The sequence below is a fragment of the Neodiprion lecontei genome, chromosome 4 (genome assembly GCF_021901455.1).
Source record: "Neodiprion lecontei isolate iyNeoLeco1 chromosome 4, iyNeoLeco1.1, whole genome shotgun sequence".
Lineage (NCBI taxonomy): Eukaryota > Metazoa > Arthropoda > Insecta > Hymenoptera > Diprionidae > Neodiprion > Neodiprion lecontei.
Window position 1 is genome coordinate 34,231,546 of NC_060263.1, and position 21,493 is coordinate 34,253,038.

General features: G+C 42.9%; 1 protein-coding gene across 3 annotated transcripts; it reads left to right on the forward strand.

Annotated features, from left to right (window-relative positions):
• The first annotated feature begins 536 nt into the window (after nt 1–536).
• Nucleotides 537–19,848, forward strand: LOC107221415 (glutamate decarboxylase). 3 transcript variants are annotated; one of them, XR_006903781.1, is made up of 12 exons: nt 537–694; nt 3,312–3,394; nt 3,635–3,725; nt 6,899–7,135; nt 11,656–11,972; nt 12,054–12,305; nt 12,636–12,703; nt 16,174–16,252; nt 16,838–16,987; nt 17,073–17,267; nt 17,353–17,597; nt 18,193–19,848. XR_006903781.1 is itself a non-coding variant. In XM_015660399.2 (11 exons), the coding sequence occupies exons 2-11, from the start codon at nt 3,338–3,340 to the stop codon at nt 17,524–17,526; spliced, it is 1,620 nt and encodes a 539-aa protein (XP_015515885.1). In that variant the 5' UTR covers nt 537–694; nt 3,312–3,337; the 3' UTR covers nt 17,527–19,848. The 3 variants fall into 3 exon arrangements, 2 of the variants coding, with proteins under 2 accessions (XP_015515885.1, XP_046592796.1); XM_015660399.2 differs by having other exon boundaries at nt 17,353–19,848; XM_046736840.1 differs by lacking the exon at nt 3,312–3,394 and having other exon boundaries at nt 17,353–19,848.
• Nucleotides 19,849–21,493: the final 1,645 nt, after the last annotated feature.

Genomic DNA, 21,493 nt, shown 5'->3' on the forward strand with positions numbered 1-21,493 from the left:
CGTCCTCAGTAATTTTTGCAATTTAATGGTACAGTTTACAACTCTCACGATTCCCGATGACTGAAAAAGAATGCATCCGCATTTGCTGATCATCCAAACCAATTCCAATATAATTGCAAAAATGCTCACAAGAGGTCATCGACGAAGAGACAGTTTGAAGAGAAGGAGCATCAGCACGACTAGCATACCATCGTCGTCGTCGAAGCAACCGGTGAAGTGAGCAAATCCCGTGCGGCTGGCACAGCGACGTTCCAGCGAAGATCTTAAGCGTTGTTGCCCCTAAGTCACCCCTGAGTAGTCCCAAGTGTTACCGGGAACGAGATTAAGGTCGATTTTTGTGGCCACGACGAAATAGCGGGCGGATGACGTTGGTGGCTCCCGTCGATCCGAAGGCAGTCCTAGAGTCCTCCGCGTGATACGCGAGCGGGGGTGCCGAAGAAGCGACCCCATTGGCCGACGGGTGCGCCGCCCACGCACGCCTACGTCGACGGAATCTGGGTCAGCCAGCGCCCAGGCGGCGCAACTCGACTCTCCTCGGCACGACCGCCCTTGGCTATCGTTGGAAGAGAACCTGGTGCCCGGCACAGTCCCTCTAAAGCCACCCTGACGCCCGTCGCTCGCCAGGACGACCTGCAGCGGGAAAGTCCTCGTACTCCTCACGCCAACGCGGGATAAATTAAGGACGGACATATAGGTGGGTGCTATTTCTTAAGAGTATCCACCAGGATTCACCTCCCTCAATTTCCCCCTCGTTCTTCACCGTCCTCGGCTAACTGGTACCTTAATCCCGGACTGAGGCTGCTCCGGTCCATCGCACGATTTCATCTCGATCACCGAATCAGTCTCTTTGTGTTTTTTCCACTTTTGGCGAAATAAAGACTGCGGGTTGGTATGGAATTTTGTGTCGGCATTATTTGCTCTTCATCCTGAATTTTTATTACGGACAATACCTATCCCCGCATATGGAGCTCAGCTACTTTTGAGTCTAATTAATGCGTTCGGATAATCCACGTTTCAATTATTCGATTATGCAATACGAGTACCAGAATTTTCGCGCAAAGATCGACAACCACAGATTTGTCTTGGAACCGAACCGTTCAAGCCTGAAACTTAAATTCTTATAGGAAGCTTTTATTCTCAGTGCAATGCGTGGTCAACATATTTTGGAAAAGAGATGTAGCGGTTGAATGAAGATTTCTTTCTCACTTCTGGAAATTGATTTGAGAACAGAAATAAAATACATATAATCTGAGTTTTCATGTTTTAACCTGGAATTCTACTTCTTGACTTGGACACCTATAATTGTCAAAAATATTTATATTAAATTTGAATCATATAAACTTATTTTGAAGCAAAATTCACGCGACTGATTACTCTTCGATTCGAGATTCTTTCTGCCGTACAGAAATTTTTCGCGAAGCAGCAATCCGAAAGCTCCGTTATACTCTTTGATTGCTCCCGCTATTTCGTGTCTTTTATTTTAATTTCTGATTGTGAGTGAAAAAAATTATGATGACGTAATCGGTTCCGTGCAACTCGTCCTTCTTGGAAACAAGATGGTGGACATTTTTCTGTTGACTTTCTTAAATCGAAATAGGAGTAAGTACCAAAATTGGAGCTAAATGAACGGTAATTTCATGTTATTTGAGAAAGTTTTTTTACAAAGTTACAAATTGTATTGATCAAATATAAATATGAATAACAAATAAAATTTTTTTAGGTAAATATACCAAATGCAGCGATCAAATACATAGGAAGAAATATTTTTTCGCTTTAAAGTAACATTATTTGATTCAATAAAAAAGTGGCCACTACAATAATTTGTGTTATCAAGTGAAACCTGCATAATTACTCAAATTAACAACACAATTCTTGCACCATATTCGGTAAATTTGACATTTTTTTTCTTTTTTTTTTTTTTTTTGTTGACAAGGTTAAACTTTCAAAATAATAACTTTCCATTTTTCAAACTTGTGGATGTTAAATTGTATGATTAGAAGTCTTACAAGTCGTTCCAGAAATTTGCAGTTTTAGAAAATGGAAAAATTGGTCATTCGAACGGTCTATTTCGAAATTATATTTAAGAAATGATTAATTTTCTGCATTGCATAAGATTGCGTGTACAGTTAATGTAGTAAAAAATTTATCTCCCCGATTTCCGGTCTCCACTACAAGAAACAACCGTGCCTACCAAAAATTGTTTAATTGCTGCACGCAGCTCTTCGTCAGCTATCGGCTGATCACGTCTGACATAGCATCGGGGCTACACTACTGGTCGAGGCTAGTTTCCCTTGCATGTGATCGTACGTTTGCCGGATATAAATCAAAACGATGTCGTATAGAGTATGACTTATGATAAGTGAATGAAGATGTGATTATGATTTTTTCTTGTCTAATTTATGCGATAGAAATAATATTCGATAAGATTTGATTTGATAAACGGAGACGAAACGATCTCAAGGATGAAATTCTAGTCTCGTTTCGTTGACCCAGAAATTGTCCTCTCGTGTACGGTATCGTGCAACAAGTCACGTGCGAATGACTCATGCGTACGTTTTCACTGCATGTCTAAGATAGTAAAACATCCGAATTTTAGAGTATCTCGGGGATAACAGACTTCGAAAAATTTATTCTTATATTTGTAATCATCCTTTGATTTTCCATGACTATAATATTATAAGCACAGCAAAGTTTATGAAACGTCAATGTTGAGTTTTGTATTTACGAATATGTTCAAAAGAGGAATAAAAAAAGTGATACTAATATCACTGGTAAAATTTTCTAAGAATATTTTAATCCGATTTCGAATAATAAATCGGAGTAGGTAGCGTAGTTGGAAAAATACGCAATATGAGCAGGAATAAGAATTGTCGTTGAGGTGCTTAACTGTAAAACTCAAAAGATTAATTGCATTTCAGATAAGGAACGTATCTGCAAAAATAGGCAATAAAATTAAATATTAATGACTGTAATTAATTGAATTCCTATCTAATGGCCAAACCCGCTTATAGTAAAATATCAATTTGGGTCAACATTATCGTTAATGTGTTAAATAATTCTTAATAACCGAATGTCCAAATCTGGTTCAACGAGCGACGGCAAGAAGCCTTTTTCGCGAATTGAGGTGTGTATGCTGTTATAAGTGTTCCATGTCTTCGGCTCCTCGTCCGGATTTCGAATACGAGAAGGAAATGCAAAGAAAAAAGTCATCAAATTATTCGTGTGCTATTTAATTCCATTTTGTTTTATTCTTCTTGAATAAATCGTAAATAATAATCGATCCAAATTTTTTGTTATTATTACTGTTGTAGGGACCGAGGCGAGTGCCGCTGGAGACATGGACAATGTGCAAATGATCGGGACTAAAATCACCGCGATTAAGGAATATTTATATGTAAGAGACACATCACAGATCAGCGCGCTTGAATAAAAGTAATATCAGCATGCTGCTTGCCATACTCCTAATTGCAATTTTGATATGCTCCCTAAAACCAAATCAAAGACATTTACGCCGCCGCTGCAGGTGAAAAGCCCATCGCTTTTTATTGTTACCTGCATATTTGACACTTGCAACTTTGCCTTGAACGGATCTTGTGCATATATTGAGGATATTCTTCTTCTAATCTACTTTCAGAATTTCGCAAGGACACACTCGCCCACTCGCCTAATGAGTTCCGAAAACACGTACGCGCTCTCCAAGGAGCATTGCAACCTCAAATACTCAGGTAAGACATCGTCGATGTACGCCAACTGGAAAAACAGCCAAAAAACCAGAACCCTGTCATTTTAATTATACGTGAACATATAGAACAGTTGTTGATGTTTCGGGCACTATTGCGAGTTTCATGATCAGGTATGGCTCAGGAATGCATTCAAGATAGTGCACGTTGCCAATTTTTCTGACGGCTGCTTCTCGGAAAGCTGCATACATAATCAGAGTTTGCGAAAAATTCTACCCCAAATAAATTCATTGTCCTCTGCTCAACTTCTACCGTCAAGGAATTCGTCGAAACAGATAGTCGTGCATCGGTATGATCAAAGGACGCGTTTGATTGGTTTCCCGCCACAAAAGCCGCGAGATTTAAGGAATCTGGACTGTAAAGCCGCGGTGTTTCGCAATTCTTTTATCCCCCGGATTCAGAGCATGAAACGCGAATCTGGCCGCTCGCCTGTCACAGCACTTGGCAATTATAAATTAAATGAAATCCGCATGAAGTATAATTAATCGAGAACTGACAACCAACGTGAACGGTCATAATTATTCGTCGCGTTGAAATTGTTCAACGAGTAGGTATAATAATACGCCCACGCCTCAGGTAGAGGCAAAATTTATTACACGTTTATAAAAAAAAAAAAAAAATAAAAGAAAGAAAAGCAACCAGTGGAATTGTGTCGCAAACACGGAATAAACCCTCTTCGGTAAATTAGTTGCGGGAATCGTACGCGGGTTGAAGCCTAGTTTGATTCACTCAGCGGTGTAATAAACAGGAAATTTACAAACCGCGTCGTTTCTTGACGCAGCCCCTAATTCTTACAATATTGTTCTGATTTGTGGACACAACGGGTTCGCGACGAAGTGAACGGAAGGGTGCATAGTAATCGCGGATTGACTCGAGAGGGGATCGCGACGTCCGGAGTGTGCGGATGGATAGATTACAGGCCGCAGGGGATCAGATGCCAGCCATCCTGCATCAGCCTCCGGAAGGGGTCCTTGTTCTGTTTTTGTGCAGGCACGCGCCACGGCGACAAAAGTCGACAGGGACTGGGAAAATTTTATAATTTTCTCACCTCGCTTAGCGACATTTCCTCATTTTTCTACAGCTGAACGTTAAAACCCGCGCAACCGATGAATAAATTTTTCGGCTAATGGATGCGCTGTCCTCTAGTTGAGTAATTCTTGCACGGATTATCTTGGGCTGGTAATAATTTCCTTGAGCAGTTATTATAAATTACATTTATTAATGCCCCTTGCTCCAGAGTTTACGGGACTAATTCGGAGTTAACATCCCTCCGATGGACTTTTTAATTAAAAAACCGTCTATACGACGACCATCTGCGACCACGCTGAATTTATACAACCGAGGGTTGTACGGTGGCATAGATTCCGCGTAAAATGCTTGCGCAATAAGTGCTGCGTTTAAAGAATGGATCGGAATCACGTCGCTGTCGCAACATCCGTTCCAGAACTTCGTAATGTATCGCAAATTGAAGTATTTCAGGTACTCCTCGAGAGTATGCAGACTAAATTTACGAAAGTGACAGAACGAGTACCGATACTTCCATATACGAATTTGAACGCTCTAATTTTCGCCCGATAATTGTTTCCCGTGGATCAGCCTAATAACGGCTCAAAGCCTTCGGATCGCAGGCGCTGGGCTTGACGAGGTTTTAAAAAAGCTTGCAGAGGGGAAGCGAAAGAGACTCGGAGTCTCCTCCGAGAGAAGGCGGTTGATCGCGTTTATCCGCTGGTTAGACAAGAGAGCTCGTTCGACCCCGGGAAAAACGGGGCCCGCTTAATCCCGTCCATCAATCTATCTCCAGCATCCCAAGCCCGATATTCTCTCGCTCGTATAGCTGCGCTTCGGGGTCTAAAATTTGGGGTGCACGATTGATAAGCTCGCGAGGAATCGGGAGAGGAGCTGGAATGCAGTTGATGGTCTATGCACCCTTTCCCACTGTTCTTTCGGCGAAATTGATTCCAGTATGGCTCGGAGTCTGTCTTTCCGACCGAAACGATTATCTACTTCAGATATCTCGGGTCTTCCGGCTTTGCGATAGTGAGGAAACTCACGCCCATCGTGAATCTCCGCTATATGCACGAAGCTTCAGGGGTGTCTAGCATTTCTTGGATATTCAGGACTATAGTATGGGATTACAGTAGAGATTCCACGGGGGGGACCCCATTTGCTCACCGCATGGGAAGTTTATCGTTTTCTTTAACAAAGTGGACAGCTTCATCCAGCGAGGCTAACCCGAGGCTAATTGATAACGCACCCTCACTGCTGGTGATACATTTTATTTTTAAACAGAAAAGCTTTTCTACTTGCAGTCTCGAGCCTGTGAAATTTGCTTAAATAAACACATTCGTCGAAGTTAAACATTGAAGCTCCACCTTTCATTCGTTTCGCGTGAAACTTCGGGCGATTTGTTCCTAGAGATGCAGAAGTGATTTTTTCACTCTTGGAAATCATTGTAACTTCATTTTTGTTACGATCGCACTCGTCGCTCAGTCAAGCTTGCATGTCTAATTGTGACCCAACCGTGATGAGAGCATGTTGAATGTATTAGCGGAGATAGTTGGGATGTGATTTGTTGAAATTATGGAAAAGCAAATACACCATGGATACCGTCCTACTGTCATTCGGACCTTGGAAGACACGCGGATATCCCGAAGATCCCGGATGACGAGAAAGAGAGATGGGAGAGGATGAGAGTGAAAGAGGCAGAGAGATGGTGTCATCCCACCAAACAAGTGAGAGTGTGTAAAATAGGTCTATACTTTCAATTGTTTGATGAGGTGAAATCATTCTAACTTACCACGAATCACACTATAATTATGGTGTATGTATATTATATACATTATGTATAGGTAGGACCGATGTCACTCCTGTAATCACTCGTTCGTAATTATGTGTGTTTTATTCGAAATTTTTATACTCCTATAACATGCCTACCTTATTGTGGTAGAAACGATTTCACTTGATTGACAATTAAAGCAGTACACCTAATTTGAAGCAACCCTTATACCCCGTAATTATACCTTCGGTTCTTACCGACGCATGAGTAGAGTTTACGTGGTTCCAAAAATTAGTAGTACGTAGATTTTCCTCCCTATCTTCGAGAAGTGCTCAGTCCTGAGTTAATCGCATACGGAGATTTTCTGTCCTCGTGTTCGCAGATATTCTGCCACAGAATGCCGAGGGATTCCCGGCGACCAAGGAGTTCCTGATGAAAGTCGTCGACATCCTTATTGACTTCGTTAAATCGACGAACGACCGCAATGCCAAGGTCCTGGAATTTCACCACCCGGCCGATATGCGTCGTCTTCTGGATCTCGAGGTGCCGGACAGCGGCGTCACACTGCAGCAGCTGCTACTCGACTGCTCGACGACGCTCAAGTACCAAGTAAAAACTGGTAAGTCCATACCTATTCCGATTTCGAGAAGGTATTTTGAAAATCCAGCAAATTTCCACAGCCCTGGAATTCCGTGCTCGAAAGATCTGACTGATCCGAATCGGGGTTTTTACTACTCGATCGACATTGAGATTTTGTTATATGATATTCTGCGGGATCCGCGATATTCTCAAGATAGCCGGACTCGCTTTTTACGACGCTATCTGCTCCGCCCGTTTATCAAATTTATCATGCTTGTATATTTTGAGGGTGCGACCGCGGCTTAGCGACCCTTATCTCCGACACTGCATATGCTAAATTGAATATGAAAGTACGCCGCTTATCTCCGGTGGCGAACGCGTGCGAATTAAAACAGAATCAACAGCTCCTGCCACCGCCATGTGCATACATAACACCCTTACTCTTCCCTCCTTTCGGTTTGTTCAATCACGCTGCGCGAATCAGGCGTCTTCCGCGTCCGGATTCTCTACAGTATTTTTGCATTCAAACTAACCGACTTTTACCTCCGAATTCGCAGACTGGATCTGTTTTGCAATCACGTTTGTAAGCGTGAACGAAATCGCGGCACTTCGTCTATCAAGGCGAAACCACGAACGTGCCACAATCCCGGTTATATTAAATTACAGAGCTCAATGGATGCTAATACACAATAGTGCAATAGTCCCGCTCACCCCCGTCCAACCCTCTCCGAGCACACGAGAGGCACGGCATTCGAAAATATACCATGGGGAAGAAAAACGAGAGAGAAAGGGAGAGAGCGCAAAACGAACGAACCAAAGAACGAACGGAGATGAGCCGCAAGCTTTCGCCCTTCTCCCCATCCTCTTCGACAACACCATAGAAAAGACGCGTGCCCGATATACGGGCCAACAAAAACTTGTTATCAGATTAGGTACCCCTGCATCGAGAGTCGTCCGAGCACCGATATTCTACCCTCCTTTCGATCTTTCATTTGCCCCCTCTTGTCCGAAATCCCTATTTCTCTTTTCTGCTTTCTCGTTGTACGCGGACAGCTGCTGTCCAATATTGATTTTTCAATATCGCATCATCATAGTTTTTACGGCACAAGTGCGAGGCAGATACATTTAATATACGACGACGGATATTAAAGATCGAACCCACACCCGCGGCGGTCGTGCCGCGATAGGCTCGAGATTACGATGAAGATTGGGAAACTTTTGGTAGGACGTAAAGAAAAAAGTATCTAATGGTAAATTTTTGTTAGATTGAGAAGTGTTCTCGCCAGCGAGACTAATTTATTGTTGCATTAGTTACATATTTATATACTGTCTTTGACTACTGTCATTTTTTACCATAAGCGAAAAATATAACTCTACGTATAGAATAAAAATGAGCTTTTTAGCTATAACCAAATTATAGTCACTCGCACTATATATATTTCCTTGTAACTATTGCCATACTTTGATAACGGTGCAACAATAAACTCGTGTCAGGGTCTGAATTTACTAAAAAAAATTTAGTCAACTAACGAAGAAAATTTAATATCCACAACGATAATTACACTCAAAAGTTACTCGTGCCATATTTGCTTGTAATTCGAATAATACTGAAAGAATTATCGTAACGGTACCCATTTTACTAGAAGCTTCTAGAATATGTAACTCTTTCACGGTATTGCCAATTACACCGAACAAGGCTCCGTTCGCACTGTGGATGAATTTTTCCACGCACAGCGATTCGGAAAAGGCTCGCAATTGGCGATGTTTCTGCGGCGGAATTCGCAAACCGATTACGGTGGACAAGTGCGGACTATTTTCTGTCTAATTTGGCCTGTTCAGATTACTCCGGGGGTCCGCAGGCTCGACTGGCAAAGACCTGTTCAACGCAGACGCTGCCCCCTGAGCGCACTCCGCGGTAACGGCGTGGTGATAAATTAGGGGCTTAGGATTTGTATGAAGAGAAGTGTGTAACCCCGACTTAGCGTTGATCCTCTGTAATCAATCATATGACTTGGAAAACACTACCTCGGGGTAGATTTCAATATGCAGTAAACTGTTGTATACCCACATTCTTTCTCAAACCCCTGGAGACCAACTGCGGAAGACGTGTAGTCCACGGAAATGGAATGAGAATTCGAAGTATACGATCCTCTTAGCATTCTGCCACCGTGCTTTCCGAGCTTTGCACCTTGCCAATTACACGTCACACGGTGTACGCGGAATATCCTTGCGAAATTTTGCTTCGTATAAGGTTTACATACCAAGGATCCGTAAAGTCTAATTGCGCTGCGCGGAGTCTTCGTCGTGGTAGGAAAGGCCAGATGTTGCCTAAGAAGAGGTCTGGATCGCTTTCGCGACTGTTGGCCTGACGGTCACGCGACCCGAGCATCGGTACGTGCAAAAATCGGAATGGCCCGGAGGTTTGAGAGCCTCTGCAAACAATCTAGTGGTGCAGCGACGCGTGTGACGCGCAAAACGCGGGTGCCTCGGCCCATCAACCCTCGCTCCCTCTTGCTCCCTTGGCAGAAAAAGAAAGAACGAAAGAGAGGAAGAGAGGAAACCCCTTGGATGCCGAGGTCCAGGACCCCTGCCGGACGCGTGCCTCGACCCGTCAACCGAGATAATTGCAAATAACACTGCAACAAACGGCTCAAATACCGCCGCCCGACCGACTCGATATCCTCGGCCATTTGTATCGGCCCGTTGCACCCCCACGCTACATGGGGCGCAGCTTAAACTTGAAGAATTCCTCGCGTGTCTAAAGCACGAGACAATTTCATACGGGCATCCCTCGCTCTCTTTTCCGCTCTCTCTCTCTCTCTCTCTCTCTCTCTCTCTCTCTCTCTCTCTCTCTCTCTCTCTCTCTCTCTCTCTTGAATCCCGAATGTGAGCACGTTTTTTTCTGCTATTCGGTTTCGAACACGATCGCTGTTTCAGTGACAAGTAAAATCCCGCTCCTGGCTCTTTGGATCATCGCTTCCATTTCACGGTAGAACGTCATCTCATCTACGAGCTGAGAATACTTTACTTAGAATTTTTCTCTTCATCCGGTAGCCCCTTTTCTTCGCATGGTCAAAACAACACAGTATGGTAGCCCGGTTTGCACACTAGACACAAATCTCAATGTCGATCCAACACTTTATTCTGTTACGCATTTCTATAATCCACTTATGTTCAGGTGCGAAAGCAACAAAAAATTTGTAGCCTTGATGCGGCAGTTCCGAAGTGCAGTGTTTAGTGTATTTGCACACAGGGTACGCTATGCAGGACCTTGCACACGTGGCCCTGGTGGTCGGTAACCAAATTCAATAGGATTGGTGTAATTAAGAGCCATTTCTACACGATTTTCTCCCCCACGAGGGTCGCAGACTGCGGAGCGAAACGGTAAATAGGGGTTCGTTTTATGGCGACGAGGATAGGAGAGGGTGAATGGAGGCGCTGCAGGCCCGATCCCTTCGCTCAATATGGCCTACAGGGTGCCAACTTTGCACCGCTCGGGAATTTAAATCGGCATTAATAATTAGCCGGGCTGTTTGTTTCGGAGGGTTCGAGAATATTGAATGTAACTTCGGGGAATGGTTTTAACTCGGAAGCGGCACCTGTTTCTCTCGGAATTTCGAAGCGGACTCGGAGAACTTTCCAAGCTCGGCACAAAACGCGTCGGCAAAGTCGGAAGATAATATTTTGATACTTTGAGAGCAGCGAGTCGCTGATTCCGTCCCCCGGCAGCGAGTTAACTCGACTGAGTGACGTCGGAGCGTTTTAATCTCGTGGAATTACGCCTTGATTGACACGTGACGGCGGTACTCTGGCACCAGAGGGGTCTCAAGCCCCTGAGCTTTGCCACGATGCGAGAACTCTCACACTCGCGGGGGATTCGCCAAGTACAAGACGTTCGGACGTTTCTTCTTGTAGGGGTGAACCTCCGGCAGCCACGGGTTGATCTGCTATATTATTTCTAATTTGTCTGCGCTAATGATATTCAATTAGTCATAACTGGCGCTGGGGCCTCGGACCAAGTTGACGGTGGGGCGCCCCGATTGTTCCGAAAAACAAAAGCCCTTCTTTCCATTATACCCGCCTACCTTTTGGCCCTTTCACTCCGTTTGGTCGGCACGATATCTGAAAATGGATCGGGTTGCTCGTGAAACGCACGTAAGCCGGGGTTTTCGACCCCCGCACAGAGAGGCCTGCCATCCCCCAGGTCGTACCGAGGGCGCATTAACTTGATCCCTGACACGCTGTTCACCCAAGCGAGTGACAACGTACTCAAAGAACTTCGCCTACATACCTACTCAACGTGGCTGAACACTAATCTTCACTGGCTGCTGGGCGAGCGTTTCGTAGAGTCACGAATGCGCTACACCTATTTATAATCTAAGAACGCGTGCCTGCGATCAACGGAACCGCAAGGCAATTAATTATCGGAAGCACGGACGTCCGTCCGACGCAGAATCAAAACAACCGGGGTTACCAACCTCGCGGATTGTCGTCACGTTCGATGACATGAAACGGGGTCGATGAAAAGCCCTTCGTAGAACCTCTGTAACTGCCTTTTAGGACACCCGCACTTCTTCAACCAACTATCTTGCGGCTTGGACTTGGTGTCGATGGCCGGCGAATGGTTGACTGCGACAGCCAACACGAACATGTTCACCTACGAGATAGCGCCGGTTTTCATCCTGATGGAGAACATCGTATTGCGAAAGATGCGCGAACTTATCGGCTGGAATTGCGGAGACTCCGTCCTTGCTCCCGGGGGTTCTATCAGCAATCTCTACGCGTTTCTAACGGCTAGGCATAAAATGTTTCCCACGTACAAGGAACGCGGATTGGCTGCACTTGGTGGTCAGCTAGTGATGTTCACCTCTGATCAAGTGAGTTGAACGCCTTTGCCACGTTTTTCTAACCAAAATTCTCCAATTTTCTGCAGTAAAGTTTCTATTCCTCGCTCTCAGTGTCACTACTCGGTCAAGTCGTGCGCATCCGTTTGCGGATTGGGAACCGACAACTGCGTTATGGTACCCAGCGATGCTCGCGGTCGAATGATCCCGTCCAAACTGGAGGAGCTTATTCTCGAACGGAAAGCCAGGGGCCACGTTCCATTCTTTGTCAACGCAACCGCCGGCACCACCGTCATCGGAGCTTTCGACCCTATTCCCGAAATCGCTGACATATGCCAGAAGTACGAACTCTGGCTGCACGTAGACGTGAGTAATCCCATGGTTGTTTATTGCGAACTTTTCACGCCACTGAAGAATAACAAGATATACAGTCGCTTTGGCAGATCAGATTATTCAAATATCGTACCCCCTTTAATTTCGGATAGAAACGCCAAACGCGTAAGCTCTTTAACGTAAATAATGAATGTGGGAATGAACCTTGCTGCGCTGCAGCAGCAACAGGAGCGAAACTTGAGGGGAAATGGAAAGTGCTCGGTGCAAAAGTTGCCCGATAACTCGACGCGGTGAACACACTTGCGTTGAATTTATAGGTTTTCCACACCTTTGTTCATCCCTCTTTGTCCTTTCTGCTTTCAGGCGGCGTGGGGTGGCGGACTGCTCCTGTCCAGGAAGTACCGGCATCCGAGACTGACGGGAATTGAACGGTAAGTAGTAGTTTTGACAAGTTTTCAATGAGTTTCAGGTAAACGCTCGACGAACACCGATAAACCGTCCTTCGATTTGCATACACTCGGTGAATTGATAATCTGAGAAAATCGACGTGTTGTGTTCAGCAGTAGCAAGGATAAAGCGCGCTCGGTTAAATAAAGATTAGAAAATTATCCAAGGAAAAGCATTGCAGGGTAAACATCTCTTTATGCTAATGTAATTTATTCGGAAAGCTTCTTTGCTGTACGTCTGCGGGGAACCTTCTTGATCCTGGCAAATAGATCGGGGCCCTATTTTATAATGTGCATGTATTCCGACGCAAAGTTTGGCGAGAAAACTCTTCGGAAGCAGGTTGCGGCAGCCATTGTCTGGACTGGGAATGCATCCAACCTAATCCAGGTTTTATAGTTTATTGGGGATTACTTTGATGGAGTCGCCTCGAGTATAATATACTTTCTTCCTCGAGAGAGGTGTGAGTGCCCGATGTGGCAAGATCAATACCCTTTCCCAAAGGCCGCGGAACACTCGGGATTCGAAGCTGTGCGAAAATATAACTTTGCATTAGAATAGCCGAGGGTGCGGACGATGTACCGCTATAAGTGCGGCTCGCGATCATATTTTTCCGATAATAGATTACCCGCCAACGAAACCACCATCGCCCTCCAATCTTACCTCCGTTCTATCGTCAGCCGAAGACCAGTCTTAAGGGTTTTTACGAACTCTCATGCCGCCCTGCGATGATCTATACAGTTCGAAAAAGTGGTGGACCTTCGGGGTTAGAGTAAATTCAACTGCTGCGTTTCTCTACAAATTGGGCGGGATTGGGAACTGGTCAGCTCTGCTCCTTCTCTCCAATAGAAGTACAAAAGGTCTGAACAACGAAAGAAAGACAGAAGGCGGATGGAGAGAGATAAAAGCGAAACGGAGACATGCAGGGGTTGCATAGTCGGTATGAAGATAATCCCGGGCGAAAAGAGTGTTGTAATCTGCGAGGACCAAGGGCGGAGTGACTCCTGCCGTCGGCACATGCCAGCATTCGCATCCGTGCCTCCTTTATCATCCTGCTCGGTGGCGCGGACGGCGTCGTTGGGGTCAGAGTGGGAACTGAGGACGGTGGCGTGGGGCTTCCGGACGGGCGAGATTAATCCGCGATTTGCATCCCGGTACATCTGCGCCCCTTACGCAACCGGCCAAGACAGTCCCTGCATGGACTTTAAACTGCAGGCTCAGTGCTCCCCGGGGGCTATTGGACCCAGTTGTACCCCCAAGACTCTAAGCTGTCGGTGTAGAAATAAATCTCAATCCAGCAGGGGTTTTGCTTCGCACCCTTGCCGCTTCTTCGAAGCTTTATATCACTTTTTCTCTGCATAATTTGAGGTTTCATCCATGGCGGGGACAGTGAATCGTACGGACTGTGATCAGCGTAGGCTGTGTGATCGGTTAGAAATTTCAAATGAGAGGCGCCCTTCGCACGGAGTGATTTGCTCCGACTGTACCGCTCGAGGAACTTCCTAAAAGTCTCTTGATTAAAATGGCAAACGGAACACCGAGGCCCCGAACGAAGCGACGTGTACAGAGATACACACACACACACACACACACACCGGCGGACAACAGCTGGCTCCGTTCCCGGCAGTGCATTTACGGGTACAGGAGTTTCCTCTTATTGACATTTCACTGTCACTCCGTGCCCTCCAGTAACTACAGATACAACAATGCCTTCCAATCTTTCACAAAGAACTCCGCTTCCTCTCCAGTCGTCTGTTGAATAATCTGCAGTTTTTTTAAAACAGTAGTCTAGGTTCCCGTAGACTTTCCACTTCGGATACGCCAATCGTAAAGGACAAATATAGCTAGATAATTTTCAGTAAATTTTTGGACCAACGGCAGGGAAGAAGCATAATATCTAGACCGATTTGCTGATAAATCTTGTCAAGATGTCGAAAGCCAAGGTTCGCTCTGCGGTTTACATCCGTCGAACAATTCTGTACCAGACATAATCGCCTCGTAATATCAAAGTACAAAAGAAGATGCGAAGTGACTAATGGCCAAAACTCGTCCGGCTGTTGCGGACGTGAGCTTCTCCAAGCGTGCTTCAAATCTCGAGGTTTCTCTGTGCCATTTGGTGCATAAACCTCCGCCCTCACCCTCGCCTACCAGTGTCAGCACGTCAATGTGTGTGAGCGCTTGAATACGTGCTTCATGTCTGTACACAAGTCCCGAAGTCGGGTCCGGGGGGATACGTGTCAGTTGCCATGCTATATCAATATCATCCATCATAACACGTGTGTATTATTGTTGTCCAGTATATCGCCTACATTCAAGCAGCATCCCAACGTTGCGTATAACGCGAAGCCAACTCATGGATCCCTCCTGCAGGACCAGGAGTTATTCGGTTTATAATTAATTACAACCATAAACAATCGGGTTCCATCGCCATCAAAACTTGGATGTGAAAACTCAATGTCAGCTTCGTCCAATTATTCGCTAAAGCACTATATTTTCATAGAATCTCTTTCTCTGTTCCACATCCAGTGCAACTTGTACCCGTGCTTTGGTAGACAGCTCTTGCACTTTACGGATGAAAACGTAGGTTTCACTGTTGCGTCTGGAGAACATTGGCGCAATATAAAGCCCGAGTGATTAATGCCTTTCACAGCTGGGACTGGCGCATGCCTCCGAAAGAACAAGGGCCGGGGTGACTCCCCGCCATATTATTTTGGACGATATATTATGCGACCCAACTTTGCCCGGGGATGCTAATTACCCATTTCTATTCACTCTGATTCGATTCAGTCTCAGCAATGTCGCGCTGAAATCCATGCCAAGCTTCGGCTAATGTCCCAGTTTCATTTGCCCTTGGGTCGCTAATCACCTGCACTATTATTTCTGCGGATATCACGGAGCTGTTGACTCTTTGATAGCCTCAGAAAATTGGAGAAAAAAATTCTAACTACCACTGTGTGCAGTTTTAGCGGGGTGCAGAATTGTGACCTGTCGAGTCTAGATTCTGGCTCATTTATCTTGGAAATAATATCCGACGAAGCACCTGACACTGCTTGGTGTAAACGAGAGCTGCGGTGAATGAAAAAACCATCGAAGAGGCCTCATCTGGCCGTCAAGCGTTGATCCAGTCCTCGGGGAACGCATTGCGGATAAAGTATGGGATATCTTCACCCCGTACCGCAGGGGTCCATCAATTCAGGCGAAGGGCTATTAATACAGCTCCGGAAGACTTTCCCCATGCTTTTGGTCAGAGCCCGTACCCCATACCCTGTGGCGATAAGACCTCCTGGTGAAGCAACCCTTTTATCCGGTTAATCCCGGCCCCCCCGCAAACAACCGATCCAAATTTGTCTCTGATTTACCGTTGCGTCTAATTTCTGACACCTCCTCTCGCCATCTCCTCCTGCTCTCACACCTGACGTAAATACGCAAATATGAACCCTGCTGTGTTCTTTTTTAGAGCCGATTCGGTAACGTGGAACCCGCACAAGCTCATGGGGGCCCTCCTTCAGTGTTCGACGATCCACTTCAAGGAGGACGTAAGTACATGAACTCTGGCATTTTAAGTAGTCGGTAGATCTCGACTTACGGCCTTGCAGTGTTTCGGTGAAAACGTATCAGTTGAACGAATGCCCAGAGCATTCTTGCGTCAGACCTAACAGTGAAGATTGTGCTAATACCGACGTGACGTAAGCTGGAATACTTGGCGTGTGTCTTGTATTCCAAAGGGGTTGCCGTGAGCCAGCTCCCGGTATTACCGAGCACACCGGAGGAATTTAATTAAACTAACAGATAACATATGTTGCCGGCCTCCCCCCAACGAGTCAAGGGAGGGAACCAACCTCCAGCGCAGTTATTGCAGAGTCGGAAAACTTTCCCTCGCGCGCATATTAAAATTCCGTACCTACCCACCATAGGCCGCTCCCTTCTCCTTTCGCTCCGCGCAAACGAGGGCAGAGAATATTTTTCCCAGCCAGTGAATGGATTCTCCGATACTGAGGACACGGCACTCGGTGCAGTTTCTTCCGATTCCCCGTTACATCCACAGTCGCCCTGCTTTGGTGCTTTCGACTTGAGACGACGAGAAGATTCGTGTCGATTTCCCCGTCGTCTTCTGATTCCAGGGTCTTCTGATTAGCTGTAATCGAATGTCCGCCGAGTATCTCTTCATGGTCGACAAGTTGTACGACGTCCAGTACGACACCGGTGACAAAGTGATTCAATGCGGTCGTCACAACGATATATTCAAGCTGTGGCTGCAGTGGCGTGCAAAGGTAGAAACCCGAGCGTCGGTCTAGCTTCAAGGAAATGAATTAGCGTATTAGAAATAGGGTGATTAGCAGCATCCGGGACTTTCAGGGTACCGACGGATTCGAGAAGCACATGGACCGTTTGATGGAGCTCAGCGAGTACATGGTAAGACGGATCAAGCAGATGCCCGACAAATTCTACCTCATCTTGGAACCCGAAATGGTCAATGTCTGCTTCTGGTACCTGCCGACTCGCGTTCGCAACATGCCGCACAGCGCCGAGAGGGAAAAGATCCTCGGCGAAGTAAGATTTTCCTTTGAATTCCGACGGTTTCAGGTGTTCTTTGACTCGGCTAATCCCCCTTTTCCTATTTTACCCTCTGTCGTAGACTTGCCCGGTTCTGAAGGACAGAATGATGAAGGCCGGCACTCTGATGGTCGGTTATCAACCCGACGACCGAAGACCCAACTTTTTCAGGAACATTATTTCCAGCGCTGCCGTAACGGAGGCAGACGTCGACTTTTTGCTGACGGAAATGGATCGGCTCGGACACGATCTTTAAACAAATCAGTTACTGGACTGAGGAAAGTACGATGTTTTATCGCGAGAAAGGAAGGAAGATAGAATAAACAGGTTGGTAGAATTATCTCACACGTTATAATTGCACACTCTGCCTAATATTGTACAAAGTCCTGTAACCAATTCACAACCATGAATATTAACTTGATACATATGAAGAGAACAAACGTTTAAGTTAGCTTATTTTCTTGGATTCATAAATCGTCTGTTAAATTTCATTGCTATTGTTCGATTGTAATTACATATATTCCTTTATATCTACAAACTATATCCCTGTTCTTTTTCACCGCCGTGTATTGAAGTATTATATTACTTTCTCGGGGAAATTTATAGAACGCGTTACTCGACTTGTGTGTCTCTCTGATTATAAATAGTAAGAATAACAAAAAGTCATCAACAACTACACAAGTAAGCCGAAATTTTTTTCTCTTCGCAATCGAAGACTGACGTCGATGGTGCTCAAATCTTACAGAGTCACGTCATTATCAATAAATATGCGGATAAATTAACTGAACCTTCGTAAAGACCGCGTTAATTAATTTAATTTATGAATCCTAGAACATCAGGCCTTGGCGAATGTTGGTTAAGCTCCTCTATCGATATAAATATATATATACATATATATTATATACATCTATTTGGATTTAAGTGTTACGGTCTTTAGATTACGTATTCAAGCTGTTACGTGTACCGAAGGTGAAAAACGGGAGGGGAAAAGAATCGTGCACGCGTGTTTACACCGTGCTGTAATTTTTTTTCTTTCACTCTGCACTCTAAAGGTTGCTCGTGAGTTGAAATAATACTCTGTCCTAGCAAGTATTTTCATAGTGCTTCATAAATGAGCCAATTCGGCAGATCTTCAGCGGTGAAAGTATACATAGCAATGGCAGAATACAAATGATACCATATATATCTATATGTATGTATGTTAATGTATGTACATACATAACTCATGCATGTATATATATATATATATATATACACGCATATTATTACTATATAGTGTAAGATGAAATATTAAATGTATATTGAACTTAGAGGAATATGAAAAAAGGATATACAAAAAAAAAAAAAAAGAAAAAATCGTTAATCGGTGAACTAGCGAAATGGATAAGAATCGTTGAAATATAGGTCGTAAGTGAAATACATACCATATCGGCTATCGCATACAAATTAATTCTTAATTTGAATGTAAAAGCAGAATTTCGCTGGTTGGGGATGAGATTTTCTCGACTGCGCGAATATTTCAGCCCCGAGATTATTTTAACCTACGAAAAGTTGAAATAGATGAAATTATATACATATTATATTTCCAGTTCTTGTTAGTGCTTGGATTATTTATTTTATTAAATGTTACGAAAAGAATAATATTTATAAATTATTTGCATATCTGATAGATTATAAATTCGAGAAATATGTTGCTACTATCATAAACTGATGATAAAAGTGAGTATGAGAAGATAAATAAATAGAGAAAATATATTATATCTAGCCTTGAGATTTTAAATACAAAGACAAACCCATGAAAGTACAGGTTTTTATTTGAAGTTCGTAAAGGTATCAGAGAAGTCTATTATCCGTAGTTTAAATAAGTATCGTTAGCTCACACTTCAATCGTCGGTTTCATCTAAAACTTGTTGAAATGAATTTGAACAATCTTTATCAATTTATATAGCAAATTTTATAAAAGTCATGATTCATACGATATTAAATTAAAAATTATCGTAAGTTATAAAGTTTAACGAAAGAAAAAGTCGATGAAAACAAATTATTAAACAAATATACATATATATATACATATATATTGCCATTATTGAATAAACAAAAATATGATATTAAAAAAATATAAATATATTACATAAATGTATTTATGTAAATGTAAATGTTTCGTTGACACTTGAAAAACAATCGTTACATTTTTTGTTCATTATAGACAAGATGTGTAGTAAGGCAATAAAGTTGCAGTGGAAATAGTAAATTTTAAATTAAAATCAAAGTACATTACGTAGATGTGATAATTGTAATATAATTATAATGTAATAATTTCGTAATATTTATCGAAGATGGTTTATAAAGTATATTATAGGTACATAGAATCGAATAAATATCAGTCCATGATAAAATATATAGGCAATGCTACAACGCAATAAATAGTTCGCCTCATAGTTCTTAGCGTAAATCAAATAGTAAAATATTTTTATTTGTTCGTTTTGAAAAATGTTACACCTAAAAAAAAAAATCAAAGTCGACAATTTATCACAGCGCAATCACGATAAATCAAAATTTTGCGATACGTGTTGTAAACGTGCCCATTTCCTTTTTTTTTTAATTTCATTTTTTTTTTACTGCAAATGCAACGAATCGCACTTTATCCTCCGATTTTTAGAAACCCTATCAAATGCACCGAGTTTCCTTTTGATGCACTTTTCTCTCACTTATGCATTCCCGTTTTTGTCTCAATCACTGCGTGATTGTGATCGTTTTTCTTTCCCTTTTCAGAATTTAATCTATGCACGCTTATATACACAGCACTACCTATGCACCTATGTACACATTGCACTACACTTTTCATTTTACGTTTTTTTTTTTCACAATTAGTCAAATGTATATTTGTGTGACGTTGATGACACTAGCACCATGCACATGTTTCTGTATCATTCTACGTACACGAAGCTAATAAAAGTAGGGAAAACATTCCATTGGATTTTGAAAAATTATCGAAATTCCAATATCATGTCGACGGTTCCAAGCGACTGACATCTCGCGTTTCACGTATACGTAAAGTTGTTCTTGCACCGATGCACAAGAATAAGTTATATATTTTTTAAATCACCGTTTACAAATGCATAAACAATACGCATCTTATATGCTGTAAGAGACAAAAAATAATTTTTCTATTTCTTTTTTCTTGCACTGATACTTTCGATGTTTTATCTACATAACACAACGTGCACCTACACCTAAAAATCTAACCCGCGTGTAACGCCTATAAATATGGTTTGAATTGTGAGGTTAAAAACGAAGGGTGGGGGTCAAAACTTGGACGGATCAATATTTCGAATAGCTGATATATCGAAATTTCAAATATGTGAAAATAAATTCACCGAAAGTTGAATTCTTCGAAATCTTAATTTTCGAACAATTCATCTTTCGTTATTTTATTTTCCCATGTTTGAAATGTCGATATATCCACTGCTGGGCAATTATTTGAAATGGTTTCACTTAAAATAGGTATTTAAAATGTGAATGGTATTTTGCATTTAACGTTTTAAGTGTTCTCAAAGTAACCATTTACATTTACCCATTTAAAGTGTGTTTTTGAAAGCATTTTTCATTTTTTATTTCAAATAAATCTATTGAACTATTTTACCCAGCTGTGGACATATCGGGTATTCGAAATATTGACCCTTTAAAGTTTAAAACGATAAAGGAATTGGCACGTGATGTACGATTCGACGACTGAATTCGTAAGCATAGTTTAAATATATTTTCTTGAGTATATTTACATGTGTTCATACATACATCACGCACACGTATATTGGTTAACATGGTGTGAATAATATCCCGTGCACTATTATTGTTGAATATTTTATACGCCAGATCATTTTGTTTTTATGCCAATCTTAGTTAAATATAGCGTTAACGCCGCTGTTGTATGTATCATTAAAGTATAAGAGAAGAATGTGAAAACAACAAAGTCTCATGTCTTCCAATAATGAGTATTATGCGTAAAACATACATACCTATACATACATAAATAATTGTGTAGCAATGATGTATAAATATATCCATATACCCTGTAGCTAAGAAACCGAGAATTGTAATAGCTTGAGTATAATTTGTTTGAAGTAAAAGTCGAACGGCTAGAGAATATTGGCTACATGTCACGATGATGTTATACGTTATATGCTTTCATTGTACTTTTATTTATCGTTTCTATCATTACGCAT